Genomic DNA, 20,910 nt, shown 5'->3' with positions numbered 1-20,910 from the left:
GTTTATTCAAATTAGTAAAACTAATGAATGAAAAACATTATGAAACTTCTTTTTTTAATGTTACTAATGAAATGACATATTACTTTCTTTTTTTTTACTTTTCAATGTTTAATCTTGGACTCTTTTGATATATGTAATGGATACATTGTTATAACATCATAATTATAGCTTTTCTATTTGATAATTGTTAAATATTTATTCATGCCCAATTTATTTCAAAATTGTTTACTTAGTATTGTAGTTTGACTACTCAAACGTGTTCGATTTCTCTTTGTGGGTCATATCTTTTATTTTTATAGACATTTTGAATTTTATTTCTCAAATGTGTTTCATTTCTCTTTGAATTATGTGATCGTAATAGTTTGTCAAGTAAATTTTTTTGGTTTTGTTATCCAATGTGATTATTTAATGGTAAACCTTTTGTTTTGTTAGTTGTTACTTTGATACAATGGCATTTAGCATGTTATAGTAGTGCATGTGTATGTTTAATTGTTCAGAATGTTAGGAATACATTTTTAGTATTAGAGGAGGGATATGTACGTAATTTGATTTTTTTTGTATTGTATTGAGAGAAGGGAAATTTGGTCAAATACCAAATTGCTCTGTATCCCTAACACCTATATATACTTATGAGAATGAGCAGTCGATTGTATTGATCCTCTAGAGATGTGGGTTGGCTATTTTCTTCATATCTCCTTCCTTCTCTCTCTTTGTATACATCCATGAACACGAGTTTTCATGGTATCACAGCTGCCATCCTCATTAAGGTGAGTCCTTAATCCAAACTCTAAATCTCCCTTTCTCCTCTTCTTCCTTATTTTCTTTTTTCCGTTTTCCCTTGTTCCCTATAAATTCTCCCCTCTATTCTGTTGGAATTAGGGGTGCACACGAGCCAGGCTCGAGCTGGGCTTGAGCCGAGCTTGAAAAGTTGTGTACAAACTCGGCTCGAGCCTAGCTAGGCTTGAGCTGCATTAACTTACATTTAAAAAAAATCAATTGCATAGAGGGCAGGATTTGAACCCAAGACCTCATGCATACACATATACACATTACCCACTTAGCTAAACGAAGTCTTTATAATTATAAGTTAACAAAAATAATACATATCCTAAAATTAGTTGCCATATGACACAATTAGACGAGCTTAATCAAGTTTAAATGTCCGATCAAGCTCGGCTTGTTTACTTACTCGAACGAATCCAAGTCAGTTTTAAACGAGTCAAGCCCGAGCTGAGCCAAGCTAGTGCAGCCCTAGTTGGAATTAGACTAGATTGAATACAGATTTGATCTTCTTCCTCCTTGATTCACCTACATGTCATTCCTTTTTTTTCCTTGATCGATATAATAGATCCGACCTAATCAGATCTGATATACCTTCCTTTCCTTTCTTTATTGTTAAATCAGATCTGATCAACATGTCACCTCTTTTCGTTCTTTTCCTCTTCATATTCTTGTCATTGTAAGAAAATGGTGGTCTTCCACAAATGCACTTGAATCCACCAAAAGAATGTCTATAAAGTTACTTCAAGCAAACCCATAAAAGGGTATAAAAGGAAAAACACAATAATAAATAAATAAATCTTTATTGATAATAAAAATGCTTAAGAAGCATTTCAAGTGCTTACAATGGAGGGGTTCACCCCTATTTATACAAAGAGAATGAGGTTGGGAGAGCTCACTTTGAGCTCTCCCAAAAGAGTTGCTCTTAATATAGTTGTTGGACTAGAGCCCAACGGCTAGACTCTTAGTCAATTTCTAAATAGAACTGAACTAAGTTCCATAGCTAGTTCAATGTGAACTACTTATGAAAATAAAGAGAAAAATAAATTAAAGAAAATAAAAACATAATAAATATATATATATATGTTACATTGCACTTTACATTTTAACACTCCCCCTCAAACTTATGGTAAAATGAGTGAAAGTTTGTCTAAGAGAATGTGAAATTTGGGAGAAGCGAGAGGCTTGGTGAAGAAGTTTGTTAATTGATACTCTGATGTGACATATGGCAGATCAATGGTTCCATGTAGATATTCCTCTCTGACGTAGTGACAGTATATTTCAATAAGTTTGGTGCGTTCATCAAATGTCTGATTGCTTGCAATATAGATCGCATTCTTGTTGTCACAACACATACGTGAAGTGTAAGTTGTTCAACTCCCATGTCGGTAAGAAGACGTTTGAGCCAAACTTCTTCCATGGTTGTGGTTGCCATGACTCGGTATTCAGCTTTTGTAGATGAGAGGGAGACCTTCTACTGCTTTTTGCATCTCCACGAAATTAATGATTCACCTAGAAAAACAGAAAAAGAGTAGTTGAGTGTCTGTTATTGGGATCACCTCCCAAATCAGCATCAGTATATGCAAATTAGATCTAGTGAGGAGGTAGAAGACAAGAAAAGTCCTCGTGAAAGAGAGGACTTAATATATCTAACAATACGCAAAACAACTCCCATGTAAACTGTGGTGGGAGCATGTTGGATCTGGCTGGCTACGTGTACAGCATGAGTTATGTTTGGTCTTGTAATGGAAAGATAGAAAAGTGCTCTGATAAGCTGTCTGTAAGGAGTAGGATCCTCAAGAGGTTCTCTATCATCAATTCTCATCTTAACGTTAACAACTTCTAGAGTATCATTTTCTAATCATCTGTAATTTCAGACCAAGAAACAATATCAAAAACAAACTTAGATTGAGACATTAAATACCCACGAAGGGAATAAGCAACTTCAATTCCTAAAAAATATCTTAATAAACCTAAATCAGTCATTTCAAAATGAGTTTTAAGAAGTTTTTTTATATTTTCAACTCCTTGTTTATCACCTTCCGTGATGATCATGTCATCCACATAAAGAAGAAACACTATAATTTATGCATCTGAATTCTAAATAAACAAAGCAGTGTCAGTCAAACAGGATTAAAAACCAATATTAAACATAACTTGACTAACCTGTCATACCAAACTTTTAGTGCTTGTTTAAGACCATAAAAAGCTTTTTCTAAACGAAGAACTTTACCCTTGGGAATACTAATACCAGGAGGGGCTTCCGTGTACACTTCTTCAACTAACTTACCATTTAGAAATGCATTTTTGACATCCATCTGAAATATGGGTCATTTTTTAATGGAAGCCAAGGCAATTAAGGTTCTAACAGTGGTCATATGAGCAACTGGGGCAAAGGTTTCTTCATAATTGATGCTATATTCTTGGGCATAGCCTTTGGCCACCAATCAGGCTTTATATCTTTCAAGAGTTCTTTCACTCTTGGTTTTAACTTTGTAGACTCATCGACAACCTATAGGTTTATTACCTAGAGGAAGATCTTGAATAGTCTAAGTAGAAGCCTTTTCAAGTGCATCTAACTCAGTTTTCATGGCTTCTAACCATTCTACACGATTTTTGGCTTGAGAGTACGATGATGGTTCCTCATATGAGTGCGTTAATGCAATAACTGCCCTATATGTTGGTGAAAAGGATTTGTATAACACAAATTTTTTAGGAAGCCTCAAAACTTGAATGACCTTCTGGTGGATACTTCGGAATATTTTTCAAGTGCACATGGAAGATTTGACTCTCTTCATCTAGAATATTGTAAATTAACATCCCTATGGTCCTGTTCTTCGTTATTGTCATCATGCTCGAGATCAATAGTACTTTGATCATTGTCAAAGTCACATTCGGTAGGTTTTGAGGTCAAATCTATTAGGAAGGAATATTCAGTGACTTCCTTAAGTTTTTTAAAATCAAAGAAGCTTTCCTTTTTAAGAAACGATACATTTCTTGATACGTATAGTTTTTCATTTTGAAAATAAAAGCAGCTATAGCCTTTTATTATCAACATATCCTAAAAAGGCACAGGGAATCGCACTGGGAGAGAGTTTGTCATTTTTGTTATTGAAAACAAAGCACTTGCACCCAAACACTCTCAATCTAGAGTAATCCGGAAAAAGATTCACTAGTTTTTCAATTAGAGATATATTTTTCAAGGAAGAAGATGACATTCGATTAATAAGATAGGTAGGAGTTAGGACCGCTTCTGCCCAAAATTCCATTGGAACATGATTAGCTATTAATAAAGTCCTAATTGTTTTCATGAAATAACGATGTTTATGTTCGGCCAATCCATTTTTCTGCGGTGTACATGGACAAGAACTTTGATGCATAATGCCATGTGTGTATCAGTAACTGAGTGAGAATATACATTTCAAAATAAATAAAATTAAAAGGTACCTGCTGTGAATCATGCAATGCCCTAGAAAAGAAGACATCTGCAGTAAACAGAAGCCAATCATGTTCGAAATTTCCCAGTGGCACCTACAATTAGGGAAAAGAGAGAGAGAAATACAAAGATGAGGCATAAGTGCATTTTATCCACCACAGTCCAAGAAAAGGATGAAGAACAAGGCCCTCATAATTTACATGTGCGTATCTAGCAAGAGAGATCCGTTCGTGCAGCCACTGAGATGATGCAGCACATCGCTGCATCCCAATCTTTGCAGCCACAACCTGCCAGCCAAGAGCCTGAAGAGAGCACCAGGAAGAAATTTAGTGCTGGATAAAATTATCAAAATAGACGAAGATCAGAGTAATAGAAGCATCAGCTTAATTCACATTAGAGTACTTGATATTGACTGTCTCGAGCATTGCGTGGAATGCTAACACATGGAAAATCATCCAAAACAGGTATCAATGACTTCAGATCCTGTATTCTTGGACACTCAATTACACCAATGGCAGGGCCATGATGCTGATGCCTGACAAAAGATGCACAGTAGTTGTTACATTCCGAAATTTAATCAAGAGACATAACAAATCAGATTGAGACATCAAAAGAACCTACTACATATATATTATGTCACATATATGCTCATTGCTAAAACTCAGGTTCCTTATTTTCACTCTCAGACATCACGATGGAGAACTACCCAAAGAAATATCTTACACCTCATGTGTGATAACAACCACTTCAAACAATACCTAGGTAAATTTAAGAACACATTTGCTCAAGAAAAATCACATTTTCTCATTCAGATTGAAGTATGCTAAAATATGGGAAACATACCTGTATTCATTTAAAATTCTTTGTAGTAGTTTTCCAGAATCTTTGATAGATCCAACATAGTCTACCTAAAATGTATTAGTAGCATGCCAAAAAGTTAGACTTCCAATCAATTGGTTGTAGCATGGTATACTCCAAAATATGTGTAAGAAATAACCTTAAAAAAGATGTCATTTCCTAGAAGTTTAGGATCCACAGATAGTGCTTGGCAAGCTTCACGGAAATGTTTTTCCAGCAGAGCCAAAGACAGTTCCTTGTTCTGGAAGGGATTGAGTACCACCACATATATAGTGCCAGATGCAGGGATATGAACAACAAATATTCCCCTTCCCTCGGACATGCTGGAAATCATTATAAGGTTACACAGTTCAAAAGATTAACTAAAACTAATAATGTTGACAACCAAATATAAAAATCATGCACATTTTTTTATAAATCTATAGTTGTACGCATGACTAAAGATTACTCTCAAAACAAAGAACAAACCCGAACCAAGAATATGAGTTGTTAGCATTTTTGTAATTTGTAACTAACACATATTGGCTCTGCCGATTTTGTAAAAAAGCAAAGTTGTCAACTATCTTGTTCCACCAAATCAAGACACAGCTGTTGGGAAGTTACCTCTGATACAAGTAAAAGAAAGGCAGAGGATGTTCCAAATATGAACATTCTGTAGTGGTTTTCATATGCAGTTCATCAAGATTCCATCCATCCACAAAGCTCCGGCTGCTGGCACCTTGGTCCAACTTGCAGACGCAACCAAGCTGTAGAATAGCACTATATTCTAAAGGCATCTTCGTCTCATATACGCCCTATTAATGCACAATTTTCCAGTTACACAAAGCAATAACAGCAGCTTCAAAACCATGCAGAGAATATATCACATAAATTAAAATGCGGGTGAAGTTCTGTAAGGGGGGGAGCGAAGCTTAGCGAGCTTTATAAGGCCGATCACTCCCAGCACATATTTCAGAAAATATGCATGCTAGAAACCTGCATTCTAACACTTAGGAATTCTGATATGGCTACTGAGAATGCAAAGTATAGTTCACCTAACTAGGTGAAATGCTTTTTAATGCAAGGCATTAGTTTGCCATTTCCATCTTTCCACAGTCCAGCAGTATAATCATGAATCATGGAACATCCATGGTCACTCACTGCATATGGCAAATTTCAATCTCCAAATGTTAGTTAAAATAGAACTTGTATACTGCTTCATCTTTTTTATAACTTTTTGGAAACGATCTCATATTTTGACACACATAGGACAAGATTGGAATACTAAACAGTCAACAATCTACTCCAACTTCATCCATTGATTTATTATTTATAGAACCATTTTGGAAAATTGCAAAATAAATTATCAAATCAAACATACATCAAGCACATCAACACTGTCCATCACTACAGCTTTTTTTTCATGATAGTGACTCTTGATTTATTGTTAACGATCATGCATAATTTTTACGCATAAATTCATACATTTTCATGCATGATCATGTGCGATAATTGCTTAAAAATGCTTGTTTGCGAAGGTTTTAACATTTTTATCAAAATTGGAATTTGAGCAAATTTGAGCCTTGTTGGAGTAATTAGGACAGAATAATTAAGTTTTTAGAAATTACTTTATAAAAGAGAGGCCTTTTGAAAATATTAAAAATTTATTGGACTCTTTTTGAAATAATTTCTCAAAACCTAATTACACACTATAAATAGAATCTTTGAGGACCGGAGAAAACGTTTTTTTTCTCTTTGTAGCCAGTGCCCCCCTCTCTCTCTCTCCTCTCTACCTCCCCTTCTTCCTTTCTCCCTCTTGTTCGATCGACTGGTTGCCTACCGCTTTCTTCTTTTTTCTTTCTTCTTATGTTTTTCACTCATTCTTCTAAACGTCGTCGCTGGTTCCTCGCATCCCCTCTGTCGGAGAGAGACCAGAGTTAGTTCGGTTGCACAGGTAAAAAACAAATTTCTTTTTCTTCCCTTTTCTCCATAGTTTAGTTTCATAGCATGCATAGTAGTTAGATTTTCATTATTTTCATGGCATATTACATGATTTAATTTCAGCATATCATATATCCATTGTTTATCAATTTAGAAAAGAAAAAAGAAAAAAAATAATAGAAAATAATTAAATGATCATTTTCTTGGATTGCGTGCAAGTAGATAATCGTATGTTTATTTTAATTTCTGATTTTTTTATTCAACGTTTCTTGTTGTGCATCTAGTTAATTAGTTTAATTTAGGAATTTGTTTAATTAGAAATAACTTAATAGAATCACTTTTATTGAATAACGTTTTCCATAGTCTCTGCGTTTTTCTTTATATTTTTCTCCTTTTTCGGTTGATTAAAGTTGACATTTTCTAGTTGATATTAACAAATTAGTTAGTTGTTTATTTCTTAATTAGTTCTCTTAACATGTTAATTTAGTTTCATTGATTGATGCTTGTTAGTTTTTTTAACTTAAGAATAGACAGATTTCTTGTTCGATAAAGTAGAGTAGATAGTTAATCGTTTTCTTTATTATTATTTTTTCTTCTTTCAGCAAATTAGAATAGAATTATTTCTTCCGTTCAACAATTAGTTTAGTTCATTTAAATTTTCAGAATTTATATTCCCATCACTTAGATTTTAATTTAGTTATTATTTGTTGATTATCGTTTTTCTTAAAAATTACATTAGCCGATTTAGGTAGATTTAAATTCCTGCAATTAGTTAGTTTTACTTTCATGTTAAATCTGATTTTTTTATACATTAATTAAATTTAATTAAGTTCACTTTATGCCAGTAGATTAATTAGAAATTAATTAGTTAACTTAAATTATTTGAATTATATTAGCCAATTTTTATTATTGCATTAAATTATCGATTTTGGTTAATTAGTTAACTTGTTGATTGCTTGCTTAATTAGTTTATTAAATTCCTTTTTAGAATTCGGTTAGTATAGCATTTAAGTTAAATTAATTTAGTTTATTTTATAGTTCATGTTTTCTTTTATTAGTTAATTAGTTTAGTTTCTTTCTTGTTATTTGTTTTTAGTTAATTCCATAACTTGTTTCTTGTTTCGTGTTTCTTGTTAGTTAGTTAATTAGTTATCCTAATTTGTCTTTTAGTTAGTTGAATCATGTTAGTTTTTAGTTAGTTATAGAATTAGTTATATTATTTTGTCTTTTAGTGTAGTGTTATTCCATAGTTTATTTAGTGTTTTTGTGATTTTTCGTAAAACTAATCCTTAATGTTTTCATAGTTTTTCTTCGTATTTTTGTGTTTCGTCTTTTTATTCTTGCAAAGAAGCATTCAGACGTGTGGTGAAACCTCGAAAGTGCCCCGAAGAGCCCTCTGAGGTCCCTAAAAGGTCCTCTCAAAAGGCCCTTCAAGCCCTCAAAGAGCCCCTCAGGGAGCCCTCAGAAATTAGAAACAATCCCAAAAAGACTAAAAGAAAACCAAATGAAAGAAAGGGACAAGAAGCTCGAGCACTGAAGATCGTTTTCCCCTTTATTTTAGATTAGGATTTTATTTTACTATTTAATTGGGGTTTGTAAAAAAATCATTATTATTCTTTTGTAAGCCCTCCGCAGAGGGCCGCACCCTGGGCTTATTTAATTAATTACTTAATTTTTCAAGGCAACAAAAGTAGTATTGTGTGGGGTACAAAAGTACTGCATGGTTTGCACAAACGTTTTTATTGAAAATATCTTTTTAAAATACTCTGTTGAAAAAGTTGCATTAGTTAACCACCACTTTTTCATTTATAAATTGCCATTGGCATGACTTTATTTTCCCAAATGATTTTAAGGCCTTGAGGTTATAACTTATAATTATGAAGATACCTAATAGATACAACATAATGCATAATAACTTAGGAATTAAAAGTAAGAATGCCTCGTGACCTACTTATCAGATAATTCCCATGCTTGTGTTGTTCAGGTATCACCTGTCTTTTAAGTCCATTTGACATCACTCAATTGATGAATCATAATGCTAAAATAGCAAGTGGAATTGGCTGCACCATGCTACTAATTAAGTACCACTTCACATAGAACCTCAGAGACACTCAACTCATCCTATCAATGGATAAACCTGTATGAGTGTCAGTATTGCTCCTTGTATATGTTATTGAGGTATGATAACCATCCAACAGTAATCAGATTTCCTGTTTGAGTTAAGGACATGTGATTGCAAACACAAGCTACCCTAGTGCTATGTCACATGGGTATGGGTACGGGTACGGGTACGGGTACGGAGAGTACAACACTGCAATTCCAAAAAATGTGGGTACGGGGACACGACAGTATATATATATATATATATATATATATATATATATATATATATAAAATAAAATTCAAAAATCAAAATCTATTATTCTAATAAGACAACATAAATTAATTTAACATTTAAACAATTAACATTTAAGAACCAACTAAACTAGTAACAGAACAAGCTAACAACTTTTATTCAAAGAATCAAAATTTAGTAACAAGTAAAGCTACAACTAAAACTAACAAATCAACATTTAAGAAACAAGTTATAACAAGCTAATAACAATTTCAGATAAATAGATAATAAACATTAATACCTAACAATTAGCACTTAGCAAACAAAACGAAAAGAATTTCTAAACATAGTTTCAAGTATCAACTATCAAGTTAACAAATAACACACTTACCAAAAGGACAAAAAAGTCCAAAAAACCAAAAAGCCCATAACAAAAACATCAAGGCTTGATTGTTTCTTCATTACCCATATCAATGGATGATGAAAGAACTGGATCATCTAATTCCAAGTTCTACACAGTAGACACGAGTATGGCACCCTAAATTGAGTGTTTGTGTTACATAGCCCTAGTGTAATTGGCTTATATGGTCTAAATGAACCTAGATCAAAGCACTTGGATATATGGGAAACTAGCAGTCCGAGACCTGGTACCCATGGCCCTGCACCCTGTTAAGAGTATGCTGGTTGGATCAGATCTGAATCTGATCCAAGTAATTTTATGTAATGTGTATATCATAAATACCCAACTAAGTGAGGGATATTATTGTAATCTTTGGTATTATATTATAAATACAAGATCACGCCACCCACAATAGGTGACGTCTCCATGGGGAACCCTTTCATGCTTTCCTTTTTCATTCTCTTTCTTTCTTGGCTGTTGTTTGTTCAGGAAAACTTATTCCCGAGGCGTTCTCATATGGTATCAGAGCCTGCAAAAAAGGTAAGCCTCATTAAATCTTGGTTGCACATCTTCTTCAACATCTAGATCTCTTCTTTTTCCTTGTTTTTTGAATCAGATCTGTCCCTCTGTCCACACTTACCTCGCGTCTTCCTCCCTCAGTGCGCCGGCAAGACCCCTATCGAACCTCCTTACGTCGACAACGCCCCCCACTCCCTCTCTCTTCTTCCCGTCTCTCCTCCCTTCTCTCGTCGCCTCTCTGCTCCCTCTGTCCTCTCGAGTGGAGCTGGCAGTAGGGTGGCGGCTCTCCTGCCTCCCACTCGTCACTCCTTTTTCGGGTCGGCAAACAAGAGCCACCATCGTTGGTGCCCTCTCCCTCTGTTCTCCGACTGACATCGACCCTCCTGCCCTCTCCTTTTCCTTCTTCCGACCGGCCGGCAAGGGTGACACCCCTGTTGCCGCTTCCTTTTCCAGCCAGCAAGCAGGGGCGACGCCCCTGCCGCCGCCTCTTTTCCGGCTGGGAAGAAGGGGCAACACCCATGTTGCCGCCTTCTTTTCCAGCCGGCTGGCAGGTGCGACGCCCCTGCTGCCTCCTCCATTCCGACTGACAGGAAGGGGTTGTGCCCCTACCCCCTTCCCCTTCTTTGGTCAAGTCGGCGAACATGGGCGCAGCCCCTGCCCCCTTCCTCTTCTATTGTCAGGTCGGCGGGCAGGGGCGCGGCCCGTGCCCTCCTCCCTCTCGTTGTCAGTCGGTCGAACAAGGGCGTGTGATCATGAATACAATTGACATTTTATTCATCTTATTTTATGCATGATCCATCATAAAATTGTTTTAAAAACTCATTTTTATCGTTAGTTTCGAGAAACCGCATTGTAATTGAATTTATCGAAAAATCGCATATTCTGAAGTTTTTCTCGGTGTTTTTAATGTTTTTCATTAGTCTAGGATTTTCTTAAGTTTAATTAGATTAGGTTTTAAGCAATTGAGCCATAGTTAGTTTTAGGAATGTGATTTAGCAAACACGTTTTTCAAAGGGGCCTCTTCATGAAAATTTCGAAAAAATACTTCTCCCTTTCTCCTACTTCTCTCCATAGCCGATTTCTTCTTCTCCTCTACTTCTCCTTCGTCTTCCTTTTCTTATGCTTATTTCATCTATCTTCTAAACCCAGTCTTCATCGGCTCTTCTAATCTACGTTGTCGGGGCAACGTGTGTACAGCTGAAATTACAATCTCTTCTTCCCAACCAGGGTGTAGATTGCACACCCAAATTTTTCAAATTTTTCTGTCTTTGTACTTGCACTTTTAATGACAACTCATAAAAGATAAGCTTTTAAGGAATGAGTTTGAACTTATACGACTGTTTTACATAATCTAATGTTTTTAGAGAATTTTTAAGCCCCACGAAAATTTTTTCTGACACGGATATAGAAAAACCATGGTTGTTTACGTGGATTTCAAAGAAATGGTTATAAATGCATATAGAGTTTATTTTGAATCACAAGTATGAATATGCACAGTTTTATTTTTAAAAAACTAAGCAAATAAACAACATTGGAAATAAGAGCTCAAAAAGTGAAAAAGAGCATACATTTAGTTTTTTGATATCTTCATATTCTCCAATAGCTGGGCTCAGACACAAGTTGAAGTGTTTGAGTTCTACGTCGAAAAGGATAACGAAGGAAATCACTTCGTTGTCTACGTTGATATGTGTGGCCTATTTTGTTCGAGCAAGTACAGCATGAGGGGTGTTTACACCTGGTGCCCTAAAGTCATCTGGCTCGGGAGCCACTGGCTCGGGAGCCACTGGCCCGAATGCTCGTTACATGGACTTTATAGAGAGCCTAATAGATGTTGACATTGCACATGACAGAGAAGCAGACTATACGTAAAACTGTGAAAATGAAGGTTTAGTGACTCGAGCAATTAAGTCTGAGGGATAATTTGTATCTGGTGCCCTAAGGTCGTTTGTGTAACGCCCCAAAATTTTGAACTTTATAAACCATTTGAAATAGTTGGAAAATTCCTTTTCTTACAAAGTTTATTTCTAAAATCAGCGGAAACGATTTCTTTAAAAGAAAAAAGGCAAGTTTGACAACTTTTGGGCACGTTAGCGAGAGAACAAAGATTTCTTCAATTAAAAGAAAGTGTCAAGTTTGTACAAAATTCGGATTTCTCTAAAGAAACCGTAACAAAAACCTAAAATGTCCAGGAGAAGAACTATGAGCAAAAACAGTGGATCCTAAGGTCATTTTGCAGTCGCATCATCGCCTGTTATGTACCTATTCATCACTTGTACCCATGAAATGGGTTAGTTTTGCGAAAAACTAGTAGGTGAGCACATGAAATAACTGAGCACATGAACAGAAAGAACTGAATAAGGCATAAATAATTAATGCAACAAGTAGTAACTAAACTGTTAAATATCTGAGACTAACATAGACATTATACATATCAGGTGAAGAACTAGCAAGAATATGCAGGAATGATCATAATCAGGTAGTAAGCTCAAAACTACTGAACACCTAGCAAGTCTTGTGCTAAAATTATCACAACACAATTTATCAAAAAGTGTGAACATGTTAATTTATGTTTCTATATTAGCTGGCCTGCGGGTACGCGCAGACGTGAATTATAAAAACGACTGAGACTAGTTCGGGCGTATGTTATTCCATGTATCTTGAATAACCCGAATAGCTAGTTGAGTCTGCTCCAAAGGGAACGACTTTCAACCGAGAGAGGATTCCCCAAAGGCTGAAAAGTGACAACGGACGCATCTTACTTCTGCAGAAGTCCATGTGATCTACCACCTAGGATAATGTCTGGTAGTCCCGTCCCCGAACTCCAATGACTGGGAAAGCTGGATCTTTGCCCGTGGGTGGTTGTTAACAACCTATCCATTGAAGTGTGTGTACTGATCCGTCATCTCCCTTGACGGACTACAAGAAGCGAATGAGTGGGTCAGGGGTAAATTAACTGACGACTCATTCTATATGCTCTGGTCTTTTGACCAAATGAGCATCTTTCCTATGAAGGCGGTCTCATTTTTATGTGTTTCCAGCAAGATGCACAAAGCACTAATCGAGGTCATAAGACCATCTCATCCATTCGTCGTAGTATTAACATGCCTTGCATGTCCAAGAGTACGCTACGAGGAAAGGGATATAGGTCCTCAATAGGAGTCTCAGCAGTGTGTTTCACAAAGATATAATGTTTTAAAAACTTATTTCAACATTCAAAATATTTCAAAATGATCAACAACTTGCCTATATATAGCATGCGATTTTCTCGAATCTCGCATCCGCTAATGCAGTGTCTACATGCTACGCAAGTCTCGACACTGGTCTCGGTAAACAGGTTTCGCAAAAGAACCCCCCGCCCATCAGCTTGATCTTGCCCCAGATCAAGGATTTCCCGAAACATGTCGGGTATACGAACTAGTAGAAAAGATACTCCTCCAAAATACGCTGAGTCGAGGAGGCATAGATGCAAGCGCATCACTCAAAAAGGGGCTCAAACTTTATCGGCAGAACTGCGCAATCGAATAACTAGGAACACCGCAAAAGACCCAATTAACTTCGAGGTTGCGTCGTTTAAGCCTCAAATCCACCACGGTTGCAAGAGTGGTGGAGGTCGAAGCACATTCCATGAGGTCATAACCATGGAATTCTACATAAAGAATGCAACAGGGAAAAGCATGTGCAATGGCAAGGCGAAAATGAAAGACAGTAATGCGAACAGCAAGAGCCTGGGCGTGAAGCGCGACGGCAAAGCAAAATGACAGAAACAGAAAATGTGAAAGCAAAGGACAAGGATCGCGAAACTGAGTCCTTGAGCAAAAGAACAGAAAGCAATAAATGCGAAAGCAAAAGCCTGATCGCAAAACGCGGCGGCAAACAGGAAACAGAAAATGCGAAAGTAAATGACAAAGATCGCGAAACCGCATCCTTGAGCAAAAAACAGAAAGCAGTAAATGCGAAAGCAAAAGCCTGGGCGCAAAGCACGGCGGCAAACAGGAAACAGGAAATGTGAAAGCAAAGGATAGGGATCACGAAACTGCGTCCTTGAATTAAATGTGTACTTATATACGTACATGTATATAAATATATAAGTAAGTCCTTTCGATCTTTAATTATTTAAGCTTGATTCAATTATTTAAGTCATTGTGCAACTTTCCATACCTCGGGGTATCGCGAGAAAGAAGACGTCTGCGAGCATAAGTGATCGCTGGTTCGGGTCACGAGGCACGAACGGGCTCCGTTGCGCAACTGTAAATGTGCGAAGATTAGCAATCTAGGAAACGAGAAACAAAAAGCTGTGAGAAGGCTCGACCTCTCAAGAATACAAGGCAGGGGCCAATGATCCCTGCCGACTTTAAAAAAGAACGGGGCAGGGGTCGATGGCCCCCGCCGGTTTTTGAAAAGGGACGGGGCAGGAGCCCGATGGCTCCTGTCGGCTTTTTAAAAAGAGGGGCAGGGGTCGATGGCCCCTGCCGGATCGAGAAGGAAGGGGGAGCGCAGGGGTCAAAGTCCCCTGCGACGCTTGAAAAGCAGGAGGCAGGGGCCAATGGCCCCTGTCGCCCTTGAAAGGAATCGAGGCAAGGGCCATTGGCCCCAGCCGATGCCTAAAAAAATGTAGTAGGGGCCTCCATGTCGGAAACCCCAAAACAGGCGAAAAGGGGGGGGGGGGTCCTGACCCCTTCCGCCGGCCCGCTGGGTGACAGAGGGCAGAACGAGAGAGAGAGAGAGAGAGAGAGAGAGAGAGAGAGATGAGGGGAAAGAAGAAGGGAAAGGGAGAGACAGAGAGCATTACCTGGGGAGGCTGCCGGAGAGGAGGGAGGTCGTCGAAATGGGCTCGCCGGAGAAGAGCGCGAGAGAGAGCGAGACGGGAACAGAGAAAGAGAAAAGAGGAGGTCGCTGGAGTGGAAACTCGCCGGAGAGGGGGAGCAGAGAAGGAAAAAAAAAAGGGGGGGGGGGGGGCGATAGGCCCCGGGCAGCCCACCGTCAACCCATGACAGGCTTGGATACGGGTCGGATCCGGATTTGACCCGGGTCCGCAAAATTTTTTTTTCTTTTACTGGGTTTTACATCCTACCCTCCTTAAAATAATTTTGTCCTCGAAATTTAATTACATTCATTGTTCAAAGTACAAGTCATGGTATTTCTCCCTTTTATCAGAATAAGGCTCCCAAGTATATTCATTTATCCCATGGTGCTTCCAACGCACATTTACAAGAGATATTGTCTTTGATCTAAGCACTTGATCTCGACAGGTCTTTCCTCGAAAGTCAAATCCTTCTGAATGTCCATATCATCATAATTGATGATGTGCGACGGGTCGTGAATGTATCTTCTCAGCAAGGATACGTGGAAAACATTATGGATCTGAGCATATTGAGGAGGTAAAGCCACACGGTAAGCTGCTTCACCAATCTGATCCAGGATCTCGAAAGGTCTGACAAATCTAGGGCTTAGCTTTCCTTTTTTCCCAAACCGGAATACGTTCTATCTGGGAGATACCTTAACAAAAACCATATCTCCCGTCGAGAAGGTGAGCTCTCGACGACGACGATCCGCGTAACTCTTCTGTCAACTTTGAGCAGTACGGAGTCACTCTCGAATCATCTGCACTTGTTGAGTGTAGTGTTGTAGCACTACAAGAGAATTCATCCTTCGCTCGCCAACCTCGTCCCAGTAGAGAGGCAATCGACAGGGATTTTCGTACAAGACCTCGTAAGAGGTCATCCCGATGCTAGCATGATAACTGTTGTTGTACGCGAATTCGGCCAGACTGGTATGAGAATCTCATTCTCCCTTTCAGTCCATCATGCATGCACTTAACATGTCCTCCAAAGTTTGAATTGTACGTTCAGATTGTCTGTCGGTCTGAGGGTGGAAAGCGGTGTTGAACTTCAATTTCGTACCCAAAGTCAATTGCAGTTGTCCCCAAAACCTCGAGGTAAACCTCGGGTCGCGATCGGAGATGATAGACACCAGAACACCGTGCAACCTCACAATCTCAAGGATGTAGAGGTATGCCAAACTATCTAGAGATTGACTAAGGCGGATAGGAAGGAAATGTGCCGATTTGGTGAGTCAGTCGGCGATCACCCAAATTGCATTGTTCTTTCTTCGCGTCCTCGGCAAACCGACGATAAAGTCCATAGTGATGTCCTCTCACTTCCATTATGGGAAGTCCATCTGTCGCATTTCTCCGTCAGGTCGCTGATGCTTGATCTTAATCTGCTGGCAAGTCAAACACTTAGAGATATACTCAATCAGGTCTGGCTTCATTCCGCTCCACCAATATCTGTGATGCAAGTCTTTGAACATCTTCGTGCCTCCCGGGTGAATCGTATATTTGGACTTATGAACCTCTGCGAGAATCTCGTTTCTCAAACAGGATCATCTGGGACCCAAAGACGATCGTTGAGCCATACGCTTCCATCCTCCTTCAGCCAAAAAAGAGTATCGGTCTATTGCGTACGAGCCTTAACCATCTCGTATTGTGCATCAGTCTTTTGCTTAGCAAGGATCTTGGCTAATAGCTCGGGTTGAGCTATCAGATTGGAAAGATTGATAGAACTCTACGAGACTGCAAACGATTTCCACGAAACCAAATCCTCAATCAACTTCCAACCAGTGTATAATAGGTTGAAAGAAATGCTAGAAGTCTTACGGCTGATAGCGTCAGCTACAACGTTCGCCTTTCCTGGATGGTAGAAAAGGGTGAAATCGTAATCCTTGAGAAATTCTAGTCATCGCCGATGTCTCATATTTAGCTCCTTCTACGAAAATAAGTACTTGAGGCTCTTATGATCCGTAAAATCCTTGCATGGTTCCCCGCACAAGTAGGGTTGCCATATCTTCAATGTGAACACTACAACCACTAATTCCAAGTCATGAGTCGGATAATTCTTCTCATGAATTTTAAGTTGACGTGAGGCGTAGGCAATTACTCTATCATTCTGCATTAGGACACAACCTAAGCCTATCTCGAAAGCGTCGGTGTAAATTATAAATCCACCTTGACCCGAAGGTAAGGCCAGAATAGGAGCAGTGGTAAGACGCACCTTCAGCATCTGAAAGTTGCTCTCGCACTTATCATCCCATATGAACTTAGCTTTCTTCTTTAGCAGCTTTGTCATAGGTAGAGAGATTTTGGAAGTCTTGGATAAATCTCTGATAATATCCAGCTAATCCAAGAAAACTCCTGATGCCCCGAATGTTCCTCGGCTGCTGCCAGCTTAGTGCAGCCTCCACCTTTGCAGGATCCACGGACACTCCTTTTTCGGATATAACATGCCCCAAAAATATAACCTCCTTGAGCCAAAACTCACTTTTTGAGAATTTAGCGAACAAATGCTCCTTCCACAAGGTTTCCAAAATGATAATTAAATATTCACGATGTTGATCCCAGGTTTCTGAGTACACCAGAATGTCATCGATAAACATGATCACGAAGGTGTCCAAAAAGGGTTTAAACACACGGTTCATGAGGTCCATGAAGGCTGCAGGTGCATTTGTGAGTCCGAAAGGCATGACAGTAAACTCGATATGCCCATATCTGGTTCGAAAAGCCATCTTGGAGATATTATCATCCTTAATTCTAAGTTGATCTTTAAGAATATCTTGGCCTTCTTTAGTTAATCGAACAATCTTCGATACGCACCAACGGATACTTATTCTTTATCGTGGCCTAGTTGAGCATTCAATAGTCGGTGCACAACCGCAATGATTCGTCCTTTTTAACGAATAAAACAGGAGCTCCCCAAGGCGAGACGCTAGGGTGAATGAATCCAAAATCCAATAACTCCTATAATTGCTTCTTGAGCTCCTCGAGCTTGGCTGGCGCCATTCGGTATGGAGCTTTAGAAATTGATGCAGTACCTGACAGCAACTCGATGTTGAATTCCACCTCACGTGGTTGGGGAAGTCTTGGCAGCTCCTCTGGGAAGACGTCTAGAAAATCACAAATCACCTCCAGATCTCTAATCGAAACTTGCGTCCGTTCGGACTGGACGACACTAACTAAAAAGGCAATGTATCCCCTTCTCAGGTAGTTTCGTGACTTTAGCGAAGAAATTATCTTGCTTGCACAGACCGCCTTTGCGAACTTGAATTCCACCTTAGGCATCCCGGGTAGAGAAAAAATGATCTTGCTCTCACGGCAAAAGATTTTGGCATGGTACTTGTGCAACCAATCCATGCCTAAGATGACATCAAATTCGGTCATATCTAGAAGCATAGCGTTGGCCGATAAATGTTGATCTGCCAAGACCACGTCCAAAACTGGCACGTAGGTCGCACAAATAGTATTTTTCCCAATCAGGTTATAGACATCGAGAGCATTATTCAACGAACTTATAGGTATGTGCAAGAGTTCAGCAAATTTTACAAAAATAAAAGAATGAGTGGCACCGTAATCAAAGAGTACAAAAGCTGCTTGGTTATCAATCAGCATGGTACCTTGCACGAGCTCGCCTTTTGGTCAGTTGTTCGACTGTGGCGGCGTAGATGCATCCTGGCGCCTTCTTCTGGCCGCTGGACCGTGGCTACTGCGACAAGTAGGAAAGTTGTTGTTGCGGCTGCGGCGGTCATCGGGAGAGCAGAGATGCTCTGCCATTTCGTCTAAGGTCGTTGATCGCCTTCTTGCGGCACTCGCGTGCGAAGTGACCCATTTTGCCATAATACAGACATCCGCATGTAACAAGAGGGCATGTCTGCCCGGGGTGAGATCGTCCACATTTGAGGCAGACATCACCCGCCTGCTGCCTGGCGAGAGGGTTGCCCTTCGACCGCTGACGTTTTGAAGGAGGATATTGTTGTTAGAAAATAATACATATATGTATATACTTGAATATATATAAACATACATATACATACTCTTCTTAATACAAGAGTATTATATGTATAAGTATACAACAACAACAACTACGCCTTCATCCCAAAACAATTGGGGTCGGCGATGTGAACCAAAAAAGACAATCATTCTGGGTCTTTCACATGAATCATTCTCCTCCAATCATTTCTATCCAATGCTATGTCCTCAGTGAGGCTCAAAGCATTCATATCATTTCCTATCATCTCCATCTAAGTCTTCTTAGGCCTACCCCGACCTCTTTTAACTAACATATTTTCCCATTTCTCCATCCTTCTAACAGCAACAGCATTAGGCCTTCGCCGAATATGCCCAAACCACCGTAAACGATTCTCTCTCATCTTATTTTCAATGGAAGCAAGGCCTACCTTCTTACGTATCTCCTCATTTCGAATCTTATCTTTTATTGTATTTCCAGACATCCATCTAAGCATGCGCATCTCCGCTACACTCATTTTTTGAATATGATGTCTCTTGGCAACCCAACATTCCGTACCATATAGTAAAGTGGGCCTAATAGTCATCCTATAAAACTTTCCCTTCAACCGCAATGGCATTCTACGATCGCACAACACTCCAGTTGCACTTTTTCATTTCATCCACCCAACCTTTATCCTATGATTTACATCTCCATCAATTTCTCCATACTTTTGAATGATAGATTCTAAATATTTGAAACAATCATCCACCGGTATTTCATGCTCACCAAGCTTCACTACACTCTCATCACTACTTCGTTGCTTACTAAACCGACATTCCATATATTTTGTCTTACTCTTACGCAACTTAAAACCTCTTGCTTCCAATGTCTGTCTCCATAATTCTAACTTAGCATTAACCCCAGCTCTAGACTCATCAATCAAAACAATATTATCAGCAAACAACATACACCACGGCACATTTTCTCGAATTGATCTCGTAAGCTCATCCATCACTATAGCAAATAGGAAAGGGCTTAAAGCAGATCCTTGATGTAACCCAACCGTTATAGGAAAATTGGTTGTCACCCCTCCACAAGTGCGGACATCGGTTACTACTCCTTCGTACATATCTTTAATTATACTAATGTACTTGAGAGAAACACCTTTCTTCATCATTATCCACCAGAGAACATCCCTAGGTACTCTATTGTATGCATTCTCTAAATCAATAAAAACCATATGTAAATCCTTGTTCCTCTCTCTATATCTCTCAATAAGTTGTCTAAGAAGATGTATAGCTTCCATAGTTGATCTTCCAGGCATAAAACCAAATTGATTCTCCGATATCATGACAACCTTCCTCAACCTAGACTCAATCACCCTCTCCCAAAGTTTCATAGTATGACTCATGAGTTTTATACCACGATAGTTTGTGCAATCTTGTATATCACCCTTATTCTTATATAAACGCACCAAAGTACTCTTCCTCCACTCATTAGGCATCTTATTTGTTCGCCAAATCAAGTTAAAAAGATTTGTCAACCATTCTAAACCTTTCTCTCCCAAGCATTTCCAAGCCTCGATAGGTATACCATCTGGGCCAACTGCCCTTCTTGATTTCATTTTCTTCAAAGCCTCTGCAATTTCTTTCTTTTGAATCTTGCGCATGAAGTCACGATTTATCTCATGAAAAGGAATTAAAAAAGTTGAAGAACTGGTCTTCTTCAAGTTGCTTGTGACGGAGTTCAATTGTTTTTCCACTCCATTTTTGTTCGAGCATAGCAAGCTCATCCCAAATAGAAGAAAGGTCGGTGAAATATTCTTTAATAGTCATGTCGCCTTGTTGAAGAGTAAGAGCCTTCTTTTGAATGTAGTATTTATGTG

The 20,910-nt window shown here is 38.7% G+C and overlaps 1 protein-coding gene across 5 annotated transcripts in view; it reads right to left on the bottom strand.

The window, feature by feature from the left end:
• The window catches only part of LOC149831313 (DNA polymerase epsilon catalytic subunit A-like), a 154,462-nt gene that overhangs the window by 41,955 nt on the left and 91,597 nt on the right, over positions 1-20,910 (bottom strand). For all 5 annotated transcript variants that reach the window (XM_090013810.1, XM_090013811.1, XM_090013813.1 and 2 more), the window contains 6 exons: positions 5,678-5,868; positions 5,214-5,397; positions 5,060-5,124; positions 4,619-4,751; positions 4,417-4,518; positions 4,228-4,311 (listed from right to left, as the gene is read on the bottom strand). In XM_090013810.1, the coding sequence (XP_089869936.1) occupies positions 4,228-4,311; positions 4,417-4,518; positions 4,619-4,751; positions 5,060-5,124; positions 5,214-5,397; positions 5,678-5,868 (759 nt within the window). The remainder of the gene's footprint in view (positions 1-4,227; positions 4,312-4,416; positions 4,519-4,618; positions 4,752-5,059; positions 5,125-5,213; positions 5,398-5,677; positions 5,869-20,910) is intronic.

This window comes from Nuphar pumila, chromosome 7 (assembly GCF_984573655.1).
Source record: "Nuphar pumila chromosome 7, dmNupPumi1.hap1.1, whole genome shotgun sequence".
In the NCBI taxonomy this organism is placed as follows: domain Eukaryota; kingdom Viridiplantae; phylum Streptophyta; class Magnoliopsida; order Nymphaeales; family Nymphaeaceae; genus Nuphar; species Nuphar pumila.
This window is presented reverse-complemented; position numbering and strand designations above follow the sequence as displayed.